This window comes from Diorhabda carinulata, chromosome X, assembly GCF_026250575.1.
Source record: "Diorhabda carinulata isolate Delta chromosome X, icDioCari1.1, whole genome shotgun sequence".
In the NCBI taxonomy this organism is placed as follows: domain Eukaryota; kingdom Metazoa; phylum Arthropoda; class Insecta; order Coleoptera; family Chrysomelidae; genus Diorhabda; species Diorhabda carinulata.
The window spans coordinates 45,882,585-45,897,172 of record NC_079472.1 but is presented as its reverse complement, the minus strand read 5'-3'; the positions used below and the strand labels follow the sequence as shown (position 1 = coordinate 45,897,172).

At 30.4% G+C, this 14,588-nt stretch overlaps 1 protein-coding gene across 5 annotated transcripts in view; it reads right to left on the bottom strand.

The window, feature by feature from the left end:
• The window catches only part of LOC130900459 (uncharacterized), an 81,606-nt gene that overhangs the window by 19,691 nt on the left and 47,327 nt on the right, over positions 1 to 14,588 (bottom strand). For 4 of the 5 annotated variants that reach the window (XM_057811091.1, XM_057811089.1, XM_057811092.1 and 1 more), the window contains one exon: positions 13,192 to 13,321. In XM_057811091.1, coding sequence (XP_057667074.1) covers positions 13,192 to 13,321 — 130 coding nt within the window. Of the gene's footprint in view, positions 1 to 2,958; positions 3,328 to 13,191; positions 13,322 to 14,588 lie in introns of those variants that run through there. The other variant, XM_057811094.1, reaches the window with a different exon arrangement.

Genomic DNA, 14,588 nt, shown 5'->3' with positions numbered 1-14,588 from the left:
ATATTAGTTAAATTTGTGAATTTCTTTTTGTATATTATTATCACCTTATGAAATAAATATATATTGATAAAACATAATAATCAGGTTGATAAGGTTAATAAATAAATATAATGAAATATATTTAGTTGACATTAAATTATAAGGTTCTGAAAACTAATCAATAATAATGGTAGATATTAAAGCTGTTTTTTATATAAACGTTGAATGGAATGAACAATATATTTTGCTTTTTTTAATGATTAACTTTATCTCTAAAAATAGTCACAACAATAATAAAAATTACCCATAGAGAAAAGTTCCAAGGGCACAAGCTTGGCCCAACTATGTAGAACCTTGGGCCAAGCTTGTAAGCCAGGCTTGGCCCAGTCTTGGTAAAACTCTGGAGTGATAACGATGGGCCAAGCTTGGTCGCCAAGACTGGGCCAAGCTTGGTCATCAAGACTGGGCCAAGCATAGATTAAACACCTACGATATAGTTCTAATCTGGCCTCATCTGTCTTTTTTGTGTTCGCAAAGCTGAAGGCTCGAGTTAAGGAGCAACAGATTTAATAGCGAGGATGGAATCAAACAAATGATGTACAAACATTTGGACTCTCCACATGCGTCATATTTTTATAGTGGCATAGAAGCTTTAGTTAGACGTTTTGAAATATGTGTGCAAATAAAAGTTTTTTTTATTTATATTACGTTTTCTTCGACAAATAAAGTAACAATCATTTATCCATGCATATGTCAGTCTGTCTCTTTTATTTAGAAAATTTCGAAAATACAAATCATAAGTTATCAAGTGGTAGGCTGGCAAATACAATTGATGTTCAATAAAATTGATTATACATTGCAGAGAGAGAAAAAGAAGCGTACAGTCTTAGGAAAGAAATCAAGAACTTGAAATTTTGTTTAATTTTTGGTTACTATAATAATGTTGAGAATTGATCTATTAGTTTGGTTGTGGTACAACCATTTGATGGCCATCTAACAGAATCAACATCTCAGCATCTAATATATTATCTACCCTACTTATGTTTTATTTTGTGTAATAATTTTTCAGAAAAGCAGTTGATTTCATTTTCATCTCTTCATGTAAAGAAGGTCAATTTATTGTGAAAACCCTGGTACAGGTCACCGAAATCAATAATTCAGTCATTTTTTAATAAAGGGAAAACTTTTTTAAAATTTTGTAAACTTCTACAATCAGTGATAATAGAGAAAACTATGAAAATATTGATTTTGATTCTAATAATAAAAAAAATAAGATATTTTCGAATAATCCCTGTTGCTGATAGCATTTTTAACGGCAACTTTTTTCTTAAAAATATTAAAGAAAGTGGAATATTTGGAATTTATTCGATAATTTGAACAGATAAAAATCAATTGCATGTAAAAAAATCGGCCTACGGTGAACTTTTGACTTTAACTATATATTTTTAGAAACTATCAGACAAATAGAAATAAATGCTGTTTGAAAGACAACTTAATCTAACAAAGATAACAAAATTATGTCAGATTGGATTGGATTTGCACATATTTTTCTTGTTATTGAGTATGACACGCTTAGCGATTCGGAGAGTATACCAACGTTATAATGAGATTCGATCATTTGGAACTAACACGAAAAGACATTCAGCGGATTAAGATGACTCCTGGTATGGATATGATCAAGAAATCGTCGTTTAAATGTACTTCAACTTCAACTGTAACAACAGCTCCGCGAAATACGAGGAGTGGGTATAACCAGTGAACAGTAAAGCGAAGACTGCAGGAAAATAACCTAATATGTAAATCACCTACGAATGGTCCAAAATTTACACCAGCTTATCATCAAGCAAAGGATCGTCTGAATTACACACTGTAACAATAGAGGTCTGCTTTGTTTCCATATAAGACAAGAATGTTGTATCTAAGAAAAGCATATGCTTTTGGCGGTGGTATTTAGGGTGCAAATTCTATGAGAGCACAAACCGACCATATTTTTATTAGTAGACATGGCTGTAGTCATAGGAGAGGATGTTTAGCGAGCGTTCAGTGAATCGAAGAGATTTGTGATAGCTTGGACAGATTTATTTTTATATATGACAGTGCGAGAGCGCATACCACAATATTATATTACCAAAGTGAGTTTTCGGGTTATTGAAGTGGCTAGCAAGCAATTCTAACTCAAACCCCAAAAAGCATTCATCCATTGAGGTAAAATGACTAATTGATACTAGATTTTGTTATACAACCTTGATCGAAGAACTAATTCTTGCAGTTGAAGAGGGAAGGCTAACATCCCAAAATAAATAATATAGAACTTGTTTAGATTAATACCTAATTATGTGAGAGGAGTTATAAGAGCAAGAGGAGGTCATACTTATTATTTGAAATCGAGTAAAATCCAGATATTTTTTCATGAACCATACTTCTCTCAACAAGTTAATTTGTAACGTGCAGTAGGTTAAACACAAGGATGCATGGTAAATATCTTTTAATTTAATATTATTATTTTTTAATCTGGAGGATAGTTTCAGAAAAATTTATAGTTAAATTTGAAAGTTGACAGTGTACCGATTTCTACACAAGCAATATTATTTTAATTAATTGTTCCCAAATTAACTTTTACGGGGTTGAAACAGTTATTATTTCATTAATGGAATAAATTATAGTAACTGGTTCTCGTGTACTAACTTTAAAATATATGTTTAATTTTGCCAGATACATTACGAAAACGCTTATAATTTAGCTGACAAAGTTTGAAAAAAAACTCACAATCACATATATTGTCCAATACTATCATCTTCTTAGTAAACATTTTGTTGAAAAACATGAAACAAAAAACTGCGCAAAGTTTAATTATTGAAAACAAATGAAATTAATCTTCTTCTTAATTAAAGAGTAATGGGAAGCATTAAGCGGCGAACCCTCTTTTCTAAGCAATATATGCCTTCCAACCCAAAAAATATGGAGAACGTCCATACAAACCCTGAGGAAGGTCGCCGAAACGTTTTTTCTCGGAACCAGGTAGGCAGCAGGCAGGCAGATTCTTCTCTGTCTGTCAGCCAATCCAATTGGAGATGATCATGTCCCTCAATAAAACAAACGGATATTTTTTTCGAAAAATATGACTTAATTCATTCATACAATCAATCATACATGGGTACCTATAAAACTGTTAATAAAAGAGTTGGCAAAATGTCAAATTGGAACGTTTATTAATTAGATCACTAAAATATCTAGTAGATTATTCAACACTCAACTGCCAATTTAATTATTTTTGCAATTTAATGTTCATTAGCAATTTTAATTTTGTACGGCAGCTTGAAAATATAGCTTATATAAACTTATTACGCCTTTTATATTTCAATGTTAATAATTGAATTTTATTGTTTCTGTCTCTCCAGATAGGTAAAACGACTCTTGTAAAAGATACAATATTCTTTATCAGTCCAGTCCTGATTAATTAATTAATCATTTTTAACATAATTTTAATTTTCAAAAATTAGTTCATATAACCTACACAGCCTTTTATGTGACAAATACAATAAAAGTTATTGAGATAAGTTGGTTAGAATCAACATTAAGATTAAGTTGGAATTTCTGGAACCGTTGGTGATATTCATACTGAACACACTCTTTACACAACCACTAAACCAACACTCACAATTAAACTGTCTGACGCGCGTTTCGATAATCAAGTTATCTTCATCTATTCATCTATTTATTTTGGAGCTCAGCTTAAAATATCCATCTATAAAGTTCACCTTTGAAATGGAAAATAATAGACAGTTGCCATTCTTAAAACTTTAAATATTTGGAATAGTAATAGGCTAGTATTTGATGTATTTAGGAAAAAACACCGCTACGTGCATCCCCGCTGATTCTTTTCATAGTATCCAACATAAGATGGTCAGCATCCATTTTCTGGTACATCAATATTTAACAGAGTGAGTTTAAAATTGGTTTATAAATTCAACAACACATTAAAACAATTGTTGGGCAATCCTAAGGATAAAATACCAAATTTGGAAATGAGTGGTATAAATGAAATCAGCTGTGGTGATTGTGACGGGAAGTATATTGGGCAGACTAAGAGATCCGTTATTCTCCGATTCAAAGAGCACATAGCTCATTTAAAATATGGAAGGTCCGGAAAATGGAGTATTGCCGATCACGTTGCAAGTCACAATCATGACATAAATATTAATAATGTTAAATTGTTAAAAAATATATCCAATAATAAATTGTTGGATGCATTTGAAAGCATTGAAATTACTAAATATAAGAGTAGCTTGAATAGGGACAAATGGCCAATTCCCTGCAGCCCACTTTATAAAAGGTTCATTAGTGGGAAAATTTAGTATAAAACAGGTAAATCAAGTCATTAGGTTTTAAGTTTACCTTCAGTTTCTGAAGACGATAACTTAGTTATCGAAACGTGTAATTGTTAGGTTTTGTGGTGGGGTGAACAGTGTATTCAGTTTTAAGGTCCCTATACCAAAATTCAACATCATCAGTCAACTACAGCTTCTAATTTTTTAAGTTTATTTCACAAATCTTTGTAACGAAGACTTTCATGGAAAAACATAGTTGTTTGCATAACAATATTAATCTGTAGAAATGAACAAGGCATTGATAGGAATTATAGGAAAAAGCTTATGTGATTCAGTGTTACGGAACCGCTGGAAAATCTATAAATGTGGTTAATGCTTTGTTTTGTGAGAGGTATCCAAATACTGCAGTGAAAGAAAGTACTATTTGGTATTTGATCAAGAGATTCATTGCAACAGAAAGCATTTATTATAAAAAGGAAGATACAAAAGCTTATGATGAAACTGATAAAGGTACTTTAGTTGCTTGAATTCAGTATACGGAAGGCGAGTACGGTTCTGTATCTAATTTGAGAAAACAGATATTTTCAAAAGAAATAGACCAAAAACAATATTTTGATTAAACGAGAATATTTATTATGAATTGGATAACATGATTGGCATTGTGTCGAAGAGTTTTGAAAAATCTAATGGCCACGCTGCAGGAATGCCGGTATTATAGAGACATGCAAACGAGGGATACCCAAATATTTTTTGAATATACAAATTATGTATTTGAAGAAGACAGAGGTAAATCAAGAAAATGAACGTAATAATTTCAGAGGAAAGGCTGGTTAGTTATAACTCTACGATAGAATATATATATACACTATAAACAGTTTTTAACCTATAATTCAGATAATTTTATATTTTATAAAAACAGAACAGAAACAATAATTATCGCCAGAGGTATTATACTATACTATTGTCTCTGCTCTCGTAAATAACAAGATATTCTATTCGTCCACTGAGTAAAAAAAATGAAGACTGGGAGCAGCAAAAACTGCAGAAGACATGTATGAAGATGATCTTGATTTCCTGGAGATTCTACGTATAGGATTTCCAAGGACAATATATCATAAAGCGGAACTTTTTACAAATATGGATATTTTCACCTCTTTTAAAAGATTCCAAACTCTTAATATTTTGAAGCAAATGGATATATGTATTGCCAATATATATGGATATATGTGTTAGGGTTACTTAGGCTGGATTTTAGCAGCAAAAAAAAAAGAATAAAATAACATAAAAATGGAAGATAGCAAAGCATTATTGCATTTTTTAATCAGTTGGTTCCCATTTATCCAGTTACTGGCCTGTATTTTCATTTTTTGCCTATAAAATACTATAAATCAAGCGTTACTTGACTTTGTTATTGGTTGTATACACAAAGCTAATAATTTGCTGCTGTCTACATTATGTTGTTCGTTTTTCCTTTTTCCTTTTATATTGGGAGAGCGAATTCTGCCATGGTATATAGATATCAAATGTTTAAAAAGTGAAGTCAGATTTATACAGCAACTAAAATGAAAAAAATAAAAAAATCTTATATAGGTTACCTAGCAGTGAGATGATAAGTTTGTAAAAAATAATTTAGTTTTAATAGGTTAAAACCTATTTTTATTTTATTTTTGCACTGTGCAAAACCAACTCAATTATTTAGGAACAACAGAATCTCGTCAATCAATCAGCTGGTGACAACTCTAGGATTTTACGCAAGTTGTCAGCAGTCGGTGATTTGATGTGCATGCACGCATCTACAGCAAGCAGATTAGTAGCACGAGTTTCTGCAGCTTAGGCAAGACTTTACCCTCATTTTGTGAAAATCCCAACTGCTGGAGAGTTTATTAGAAACTATACAGAATTTTATCATATTGCAAGGCACCTCAAGGTATTAGGAATAATTGTCTGCAATCAAATTCGATTTGCATCAACAGGTTACTACAATTCAACGTGATTGCCTATTTTATTCCAGTTTAGTCAAATTATAGAGCAAGACGTTGCTATGATTTTACTGGTGAGTCGACAACAGGAACGTCAAATTAATAAATAAAAAATAGTAGCAGATAACATATATAAAATTTTATTACAAGAAATTATTCTTGTTTGTTGAAAACTACTGAGATATCATATGCGCGATAAAATTTAATATTACTTAACGAAATATCAAAAATAAATGTGTTAATTGATATTTCCTCATATATTGTTATTCTTCGGTGAATTATCAATTTTGATATTATCAAAACATTTCGCCAAAACTTTTTTAAATAGTAAATTATGTACATAATGTATTATAAACATCACTTACCTCGGAAGTAAATTCTATTATATAAAGTGGTTACTTACTTAAACTGAAAGTACAGAAACTTTTAAATTTAGAAACCGAAAACTGTCTCATGACGATTAACAATATGCTGTGTCAATTAAAGAAACGCATATTTCAGTCTTTTGGCTGTAAGAACTGTTAGAAAATACATGACTTTTAATAAACACAGCTCTATTCATAAGTTCGATTGTTAGTGGAAAAAAATTGAAATTATATATCAGTTTTGTACCAAAGATTCTGAAGCGAATTCTATTTTATCATCATTATACAGATTTAAACAAAGAAAAAAACGAAGTAAGCTCTTTTTTATCAATAAAATCTAATTTCAAAATATATGGTGAGGCATCTTCGATATAAAATCTGTAATTTTTCAAATATACCAAGTAAATTCTTCTTCAATATTTCCTAAAATCTTGTAATGAAACTTTTATTTAATTGTAGGATATTTAAATAATTTAGAAATAGGCGACTCATGAAAAGTTTAAAGTAACTTGAAAGAGTAAGACTTCTCGTGTGAATTTGAGGGCTACTCTATATATTTTGAGATCCACGAAGCTAGAAGAGTTCAAATGGCAACAGTGCGGTTTTAAATACAACCATCCTCAAGTTCCTTAAGTAGTAACCTCTGACTGCAGTTAAGTCGCTGCTATCACAGAGTAAATAGGGGTACATATGATTTACCATCGAATTATGTCAAATAAAAAATGTGCTCGCGTGATTTAAAGATCAGTTTAAATAAATAACAAAGTCTCGAACAGTTGCAACGAGCTTTTGGTGAGTAAAGTACTTCACCAGTTTTGGTGGTATAACGAATTTAAAAGAGGTTAGTTACTGTTGGTAACACTGAGAAAGCGGAACGTATGATCAAAGTTTATCCAAGATGCACCTATCAAGCGATTTAGACAACTCCATCATAATTTTCAAGATATTTCCTGGCATAATCGTTAATTTTGACATCTTTATCGCTGAGCATCAACGGTATTTGAAAGCTCTATTCAAACTTTTCATAACAGGCAATGATGGTTGTTTTTCCTAAAGAAAATTCACTATGATACTTTTCAAGTATTATAGTTTTTGCTTCCACGGTATTTTTTCCATTTAAAAACAATGCTTGATTAAAGGTTTTATAACAAAAAACTAGTGGAGGGAATGAGTTCAAAATTTGCGAGGTAACATTTGAAGGAAATATATATGAAAATATATATATTATATATATATAATTATATATATATAATTAAATATATATATTTTGACATAAAACAATCTCTAGAAAAATTAGAGATGGCAATACTGCATTTTAAATATCATCATCTTTAAGTAATATTTGTCAAGAGAACATGTGCACATTTTGATCCACTATGATGTCAAGGTAAGTGAGCAACGAAGTCTTCAAAGAATCAACACGCATTTGATAATGAAAGTCACGAGCAACCCTGTTTCGCTGGTATATTTAAATTAAATGAGAACGGGTGTAGCTTTGTGATGAAGTACGTGCTGGTAGGCCCTGCTTTTTATTTACTGCTGGAAACAGTATTGAGAGGTATGAACGAAGATCCACAATACACATATCAGGCAGTTGAGGCAACTCCTAATGTTGGATCCGCAACACTATATCAATTTTATATGATTATCTTCCAGTGGTGCCTTTATATCGTGTCCACTATGTCTTGTATTCCAATATTCCAATCGTCATGTTCAGTTGGTATAAGAAAGAAACTGGAGACGAAAGAAAATTCGCTTTTAGTTCGCTTTATGTTATTTCGGGTTAGTTATATTAGGTTTTCTAGAAAACTACGTCTTCACTTATTCTTGCGTGATCCTCTTATCTCGTGCGTTTGAAATTGATATTGTTTGTGTCTAGTAAGTATTGTCATTTAAATCACGTGCGAAAAACCCACTCCAACAAGTTTATTCCGTTGCTTAATCTTTCAAGTTAATTTAGATCAATGGTATAAACCCGTTTTTTAGGTATTATAACGCTGCGAAATCAATAATGTTATGCGCTTCTATAAAAACTCATAAGTTTTAGTTGAGGTAACTTTTTCATTTAAAGCTATACTCACTTCTCTATAATTAGATTAGTACCTAAATGATACTTGTAAATAAACCTTTTCTATCTTAGTATATCAGTGGATAAAAGTGGATAAAGTTCTATAAACACAGAAAAACTAGAGATGTAACACCATAAAGTGTTGTTTTTCATACTGTTTTCGGTTTTAAATAGAAAGCAAAATTATATTAGAATATGAAATGTCATATTTGGCAATTTTACTGAAAAATAGCTTCTTTGATTATTCTTATTATAACAAAAAAATAAAAATTAATACAAGTCACTGAGGTAACATTGTAAACAAAGGCAGACATATAGACTTTTTGGAAATACAAAAAATATTTTTTTGAAGAATGGCTGATGATTCAAATGAAAATGCTGAGAAAAGTGCGGGAGTAGTAGGGCAAATTTGGTCATTAATTTCCATGTTAAGGATGTCAAAATATTTTTTTAAATAAATCTGGTGTCCAAAATTCAAATTTGAAAAAAGGTTGGGTAATCAACGTTTGAATCTATTATCAATAGTTTATTTTAGCGACCAAAACATATATATTCAACACTGCGGCAAGTGAACATGTTCTTTTAATAATAGCCGAGATACTATTTGTCTCATTCCTCATAACAGCTCATCCATGGTAGCTAGTTTATTGTTATAAAACCCAGATGAAAAATCCACAATAGTATACAAACTTCTTACTCCAACCATTATTGCGAAAAACTTAGGCTCGCAAGATAACTAATTCTGTTATTTGGATTTATTAAAAAATGTGAATTGAGCATTAAATTTCATTAAAATGTATAAAATGAGTTAGTATAGAGTAAGTATAAACTAAAGTAATACACCTAACTAAACGTCTTTTTTTCTCAACTCTGAAAACCTCACTAAATTATGTGAAAAGTACAATGCGTCTCGTTCTCGTCATCGTCAAGTCGGGGCGAGCGGAGGCGAGATGAGTGCTAGCCATCCAGATTCTCCATATAAGCTATATTCACGTCCCCACGCCCGAATAACCGACACGTACTGAAGTAACAGAGAGGCGAGGCAAGTGAAGGCGAAAGTATACAAAAGGATCATTCACATTCGCGTTTCCTCGTGCAGGGTCTGCATAGGACATATGAGGTTCAAGAGGTTCATAGAATATTGAGAATTGTGTAAAAAACAATTTGCGACAAAATAAAAAGATTTTTTTACATTTTAAATCGAGTTAGATCAAATTCATGTAAAAAAAGATTAATAATTTATGGCCCAATCATCGGAATGATTGTAGTTTGAAAATTAAGAAATAATTTAGTCCTTTGATGTATATTAGACTGGACCCAAAAAACGACTTTTTTTTAATGATACTGTGAAAATATCATTCATGATGATAAAAAAGCTATCGTGACAATTTGAGCCCTTAATAAAAATATTAGGGGCGTATTTTTACGACTATTGATTTTTTAAAAGTAATCGCATGTTTTACTCAAAACTTGTCAATTATTTATCTGAAAAATTTTAGCGATTCGTATTATTATAGGGAATTAAATTTTCTAGAAAAAAGCTTTGTTAGTAAATTAATGTAAAACAAACCGTTTTCTTGTAATAGTGCCTTAAACATTGGTTTAGTTTTTTAATCTTATCGAAACGCAAAATTGAAAAAATAAATCAATTTTTAGGGCACATAAATTTACTAAGAAATATAGTGTCGCTAAAATGTTTGATAACTGATAAGTTTTGAGTAAAAAAATGCGATTGCTGTTAAAAAATCAATAGTCGTAACGATACACCCTTCAATATTATTATTAAGGGCTCATAATTTCACGATATTTATTTTATTATCATGAATGATATTTTTACATTATCGTTTTTTGGCCTAGTATATACGATTATGTGCACTTTCAAAAACTCTTTTACGGTATCTCTGGCAAGCTCTTGTTGAATCAGTTGAGCATCCCCTCTATATTCTCAAGATTGGACTTCTAGCAATTACCCACTGTTTCTAAAACATATAGAACCCCATTATTTCATATAATGAAGTCATATGTGCGGTAAATCAGTGATTTGTAGAGGTTTAAAACTCTTTTAAAACGCATTATAAACGCTAGAAGGCCATAAATAAAGACTATATTGGGAAAAAAGAATATATTCGCCAATATTCTATTGCAATCAGCTCTAGTATAATGTACTATTTAACTAAAAGTTTATTATATAAGCGATAACATTTGAAGTTGTATTTTTATAATATATTGATCATTTCGGAGCCACGGTCACTTTTCCTAATCGAGCACTTAACAAACCCTAAAAGGGTACAGGGCAGCAGGGTGTTTTTCCAAGATTAGAGGGGCACATGAATAACAGAGAAAAAAATTCTTCTACCTATCTAACAACTTTCTCCATATTGTACATTATGTTGAAGACATTGTTGATATGTACATTATGGAACACATAGAAAAAGTTAGACGTTTTGCAAATAGATGTACAAAAAAAGGATTTTATGAAACGACGATTTGTGTGGACGAATCAAAATCTGTTATTTTGAAGTTAATAGTAGTCCTTTATTATAGTAATTTCAATATGGATTAAAATGGAAATTAACGGACCATATTCCAGAGTGACCAATGAAAATTAATAATCGCATACAAAATAGTTTGTCCGTCTTTATGTCAGTTTCATTAAAATGAAAAAAGAAATACTATGTCTGAACCTCCCAATAAGTGGAAAACCAAAAATGTTTGCCAGAGAAAGAAGGAAAAATTTGCTAGTGTGCAATTTCGACAATAGGGATATCCAGACTTTATGTGCGTCAAATAATGGGTAAACCTGTAGATTCTGAAAGGTATATTAACAATATTTTAGACGGACTTAGCGTCCCACCATTATACAAAAGTAACTAAAAATTGGCTACATCAAAATAACAAACCTTGCACCAAAACAAAGATAAACTCAGGCTCGTCCAATGAAAGATTTTTGGGCACTTAAATTTCGCAAATTGTATGACGGAGAGTGACTAGCTGAAAATGAGGAGCAATAACGGCGTAGAATTTTTAGATAAACACACGAAATAAATGTTCAAGTGGTCCAAGATGGAATAAGATATGTTCGCAGAAAATTACACCTAGTTTAGGAGCTCAGACCCCTACATTCAGTTTAAGTTATCAACTATGTTAGTAACCAAACCGTTAATTATCGCAAATAAAAAAAGTACAGTACAAAATCGTAAATCCAGAATCACTTGGAAAGGATTGGTCTTTAGATATTTCCGTATTTTAGGTTATACCAACATTTCAATGCATTTATGGTGGCGCCATCTATCACGCAAACGACAAATCAAATCGCATTACATAATAATAAAAACAGAGATATGCATAAAATATAATGAAATCGCGTTTAATACTGCACAAAATCTCATTTATAAAATAATAATAATAATGAAAAGATTAAATACTTTATAAACATATTCTTCATGCTATCGTTATGTATAGTTTCGCCATCTAGTGTCAAATACAGAAGCTAAAAATTTCGATACGAACGAATAAGTCCGGATTTTAGATATTCCGCGTCCGGATTTACGTTGTTCAACTGTACCATAATTACAAAATTATATGGTTAAATGTTTTGAGCCAAAACTATTCGGACATATGTTATTTTAAGGACAAAAGTGGAAACTATTATTTGGACATATGAAAATGGTTAGAGTAATGCAAGAAAAAATGCATAGACTTAAAAAGAGCCTATGTTGAATAATAAAAATGATTTTGGGAAAAATCTTTGTTAGGTAGGAAATTAAAGAGACAATCCTCGTATTATCTACAAAAATAAATGTATAAGTAGGTTGTATTTTGTGAAATCAATTACATATCGTTTACATGTCGTTTTATTTATATCTATGTTACTCCTGAAATTGAAATTGTTATCTAGTCTTATATTTTTGTAAATCTGGTCTCTACAATAAAACCTAATATTCTATGGGATTAAGACACTTGAAAGTTAAAAGTGACCGTTGCTCCAAAATGACCCATGCATATAACAGCTTTTACCTTTATTATCTTGGTAAATGATGAATACAAATGGCTATTTTCTAATGTGAGCTTATTAAAATTTTTTAGTTGAAGCTTATCAGAATCCATGGTACCTCAAATAATTCAATGATTTTCTAGAAAATTTCATTCGCTCAGTCGTTTACACAATAAAGAAACTAATAAAATAAAAACCATGAAATGATCTCGATCACTAATTTTATAACATTTCTAAAAATGAATACAGAAAACTTTTTGGTTTATAAAAAATAAAGCATGCAAAATGAGTTAAGAGTACGGATAAAGATTTATTTTGGTCTTACTTTTTTTACAAATATTACAATTTTACTAAACCTATTGTATTAAAAGCACCAATAATTCAAAACTGTTAAATAAAAATTATAAGTTTTCTTTTAAAATGGCACTTTAGAGTCTTTCCAAAAGGTCACTTTTTTCTTATAAGTTACTCAGCTTACCTTTATATTTCGGTACGAAATTTTTAATATCCTGTTCCTGTATATTTTGATAGAAATCCAACTCTCGATAATTTAGAGGCTTCACTATTGTACTGGAATTCAATACCATCAATCTCGTGTGACCACCAACCTGAAATTACAAAAAAATTTAATTATCATGTAAGTTTTAACTCAAAGAAGAAATATACAAGATATCTGTAAAAGGTCTTACAACGCCTATTAGTCCAGGAGGAATCGGTACATGAGTATCGAATACTATTCCACGTAAATTTTTTTATGCGAACCCCGTACCATATTGCTTAAACCGAAGTTGTTCAAGTGTTTTATAATCATTATTGAAATACAAATAGAACAGGTCCTATGACTTTCCATGAAAAATTTAATATTTTTAGAGATATGAATTTTTTATGGTTCGAAAAATTTCGAATTTTTATCCATGAAAAATATATTAATAAAATATATACAATGCGGTTCATATGTAATGTATGAATTCAATTCAAAACAGGTCGATTTTTGTACTTAAATTGACAATTTACAGTATGAAAGTATTATCCCCCTCCAGCACCCCCTCTGAATTATATAACAAAATTTTACTTCTTAAAAATTAATTTTCTGTTATGATTGCACCAAATATGAAAAATTCTATATTGCTAAAAATAGGAATAAAATCCTTTTCCAACAAGGTTCTGGAGTAGGATAATATTTTCACACTGTAAATTGTCAATTTAAGAATAAAAATCGACCTGTTTCAGGTTTTATCACATAGTACATAATAACACTAAAATTGAATTTATTCCATACATATGGACCTCATTGTATAATATTTTTTTCAAAACTTCATACGATAGAATAATATTCTTATATAGAAATTTAAAAAAATTTCATTGTTCATACCTGTGTCTAAATTATTAATTTCGCGCGCTCACAAGTATATGTCGCTTATCTTTAAGTATCGACGTCTCTGACTCATGCGCTGCATCGGCCTCTCTGTGTCTTGAATCATTATTTATCATTTATCTTAAAAACTTTCAGCTTGGTATACTGCTTTGAAAAATGGATACCTGATGGTTGTATTGTAACTTTTGGACCATGCAGAATTTTTTATCAGAAATAACTTTTTTTCATAAAACCAGTAATAAAAAAGTTTTTCATATGGTTCCAACTTAAGTAGACACACTGTATATAAATAATAAAATGTAAGCGACGTATACTTGAGAGCGCGGGTAATTAACAATTAAAAACAGGTATAAACAATAAAAATTTTTTAAATCTCTATTAGGAATATTATTAACAATTGTATGGAGAATTGAATGAAGAAATATTATTTGTATTTTATTTTGTTTAATATCAGAAGACAGTTATGCGAGAAACAATCAATATTTCATGAATAAGCAAAA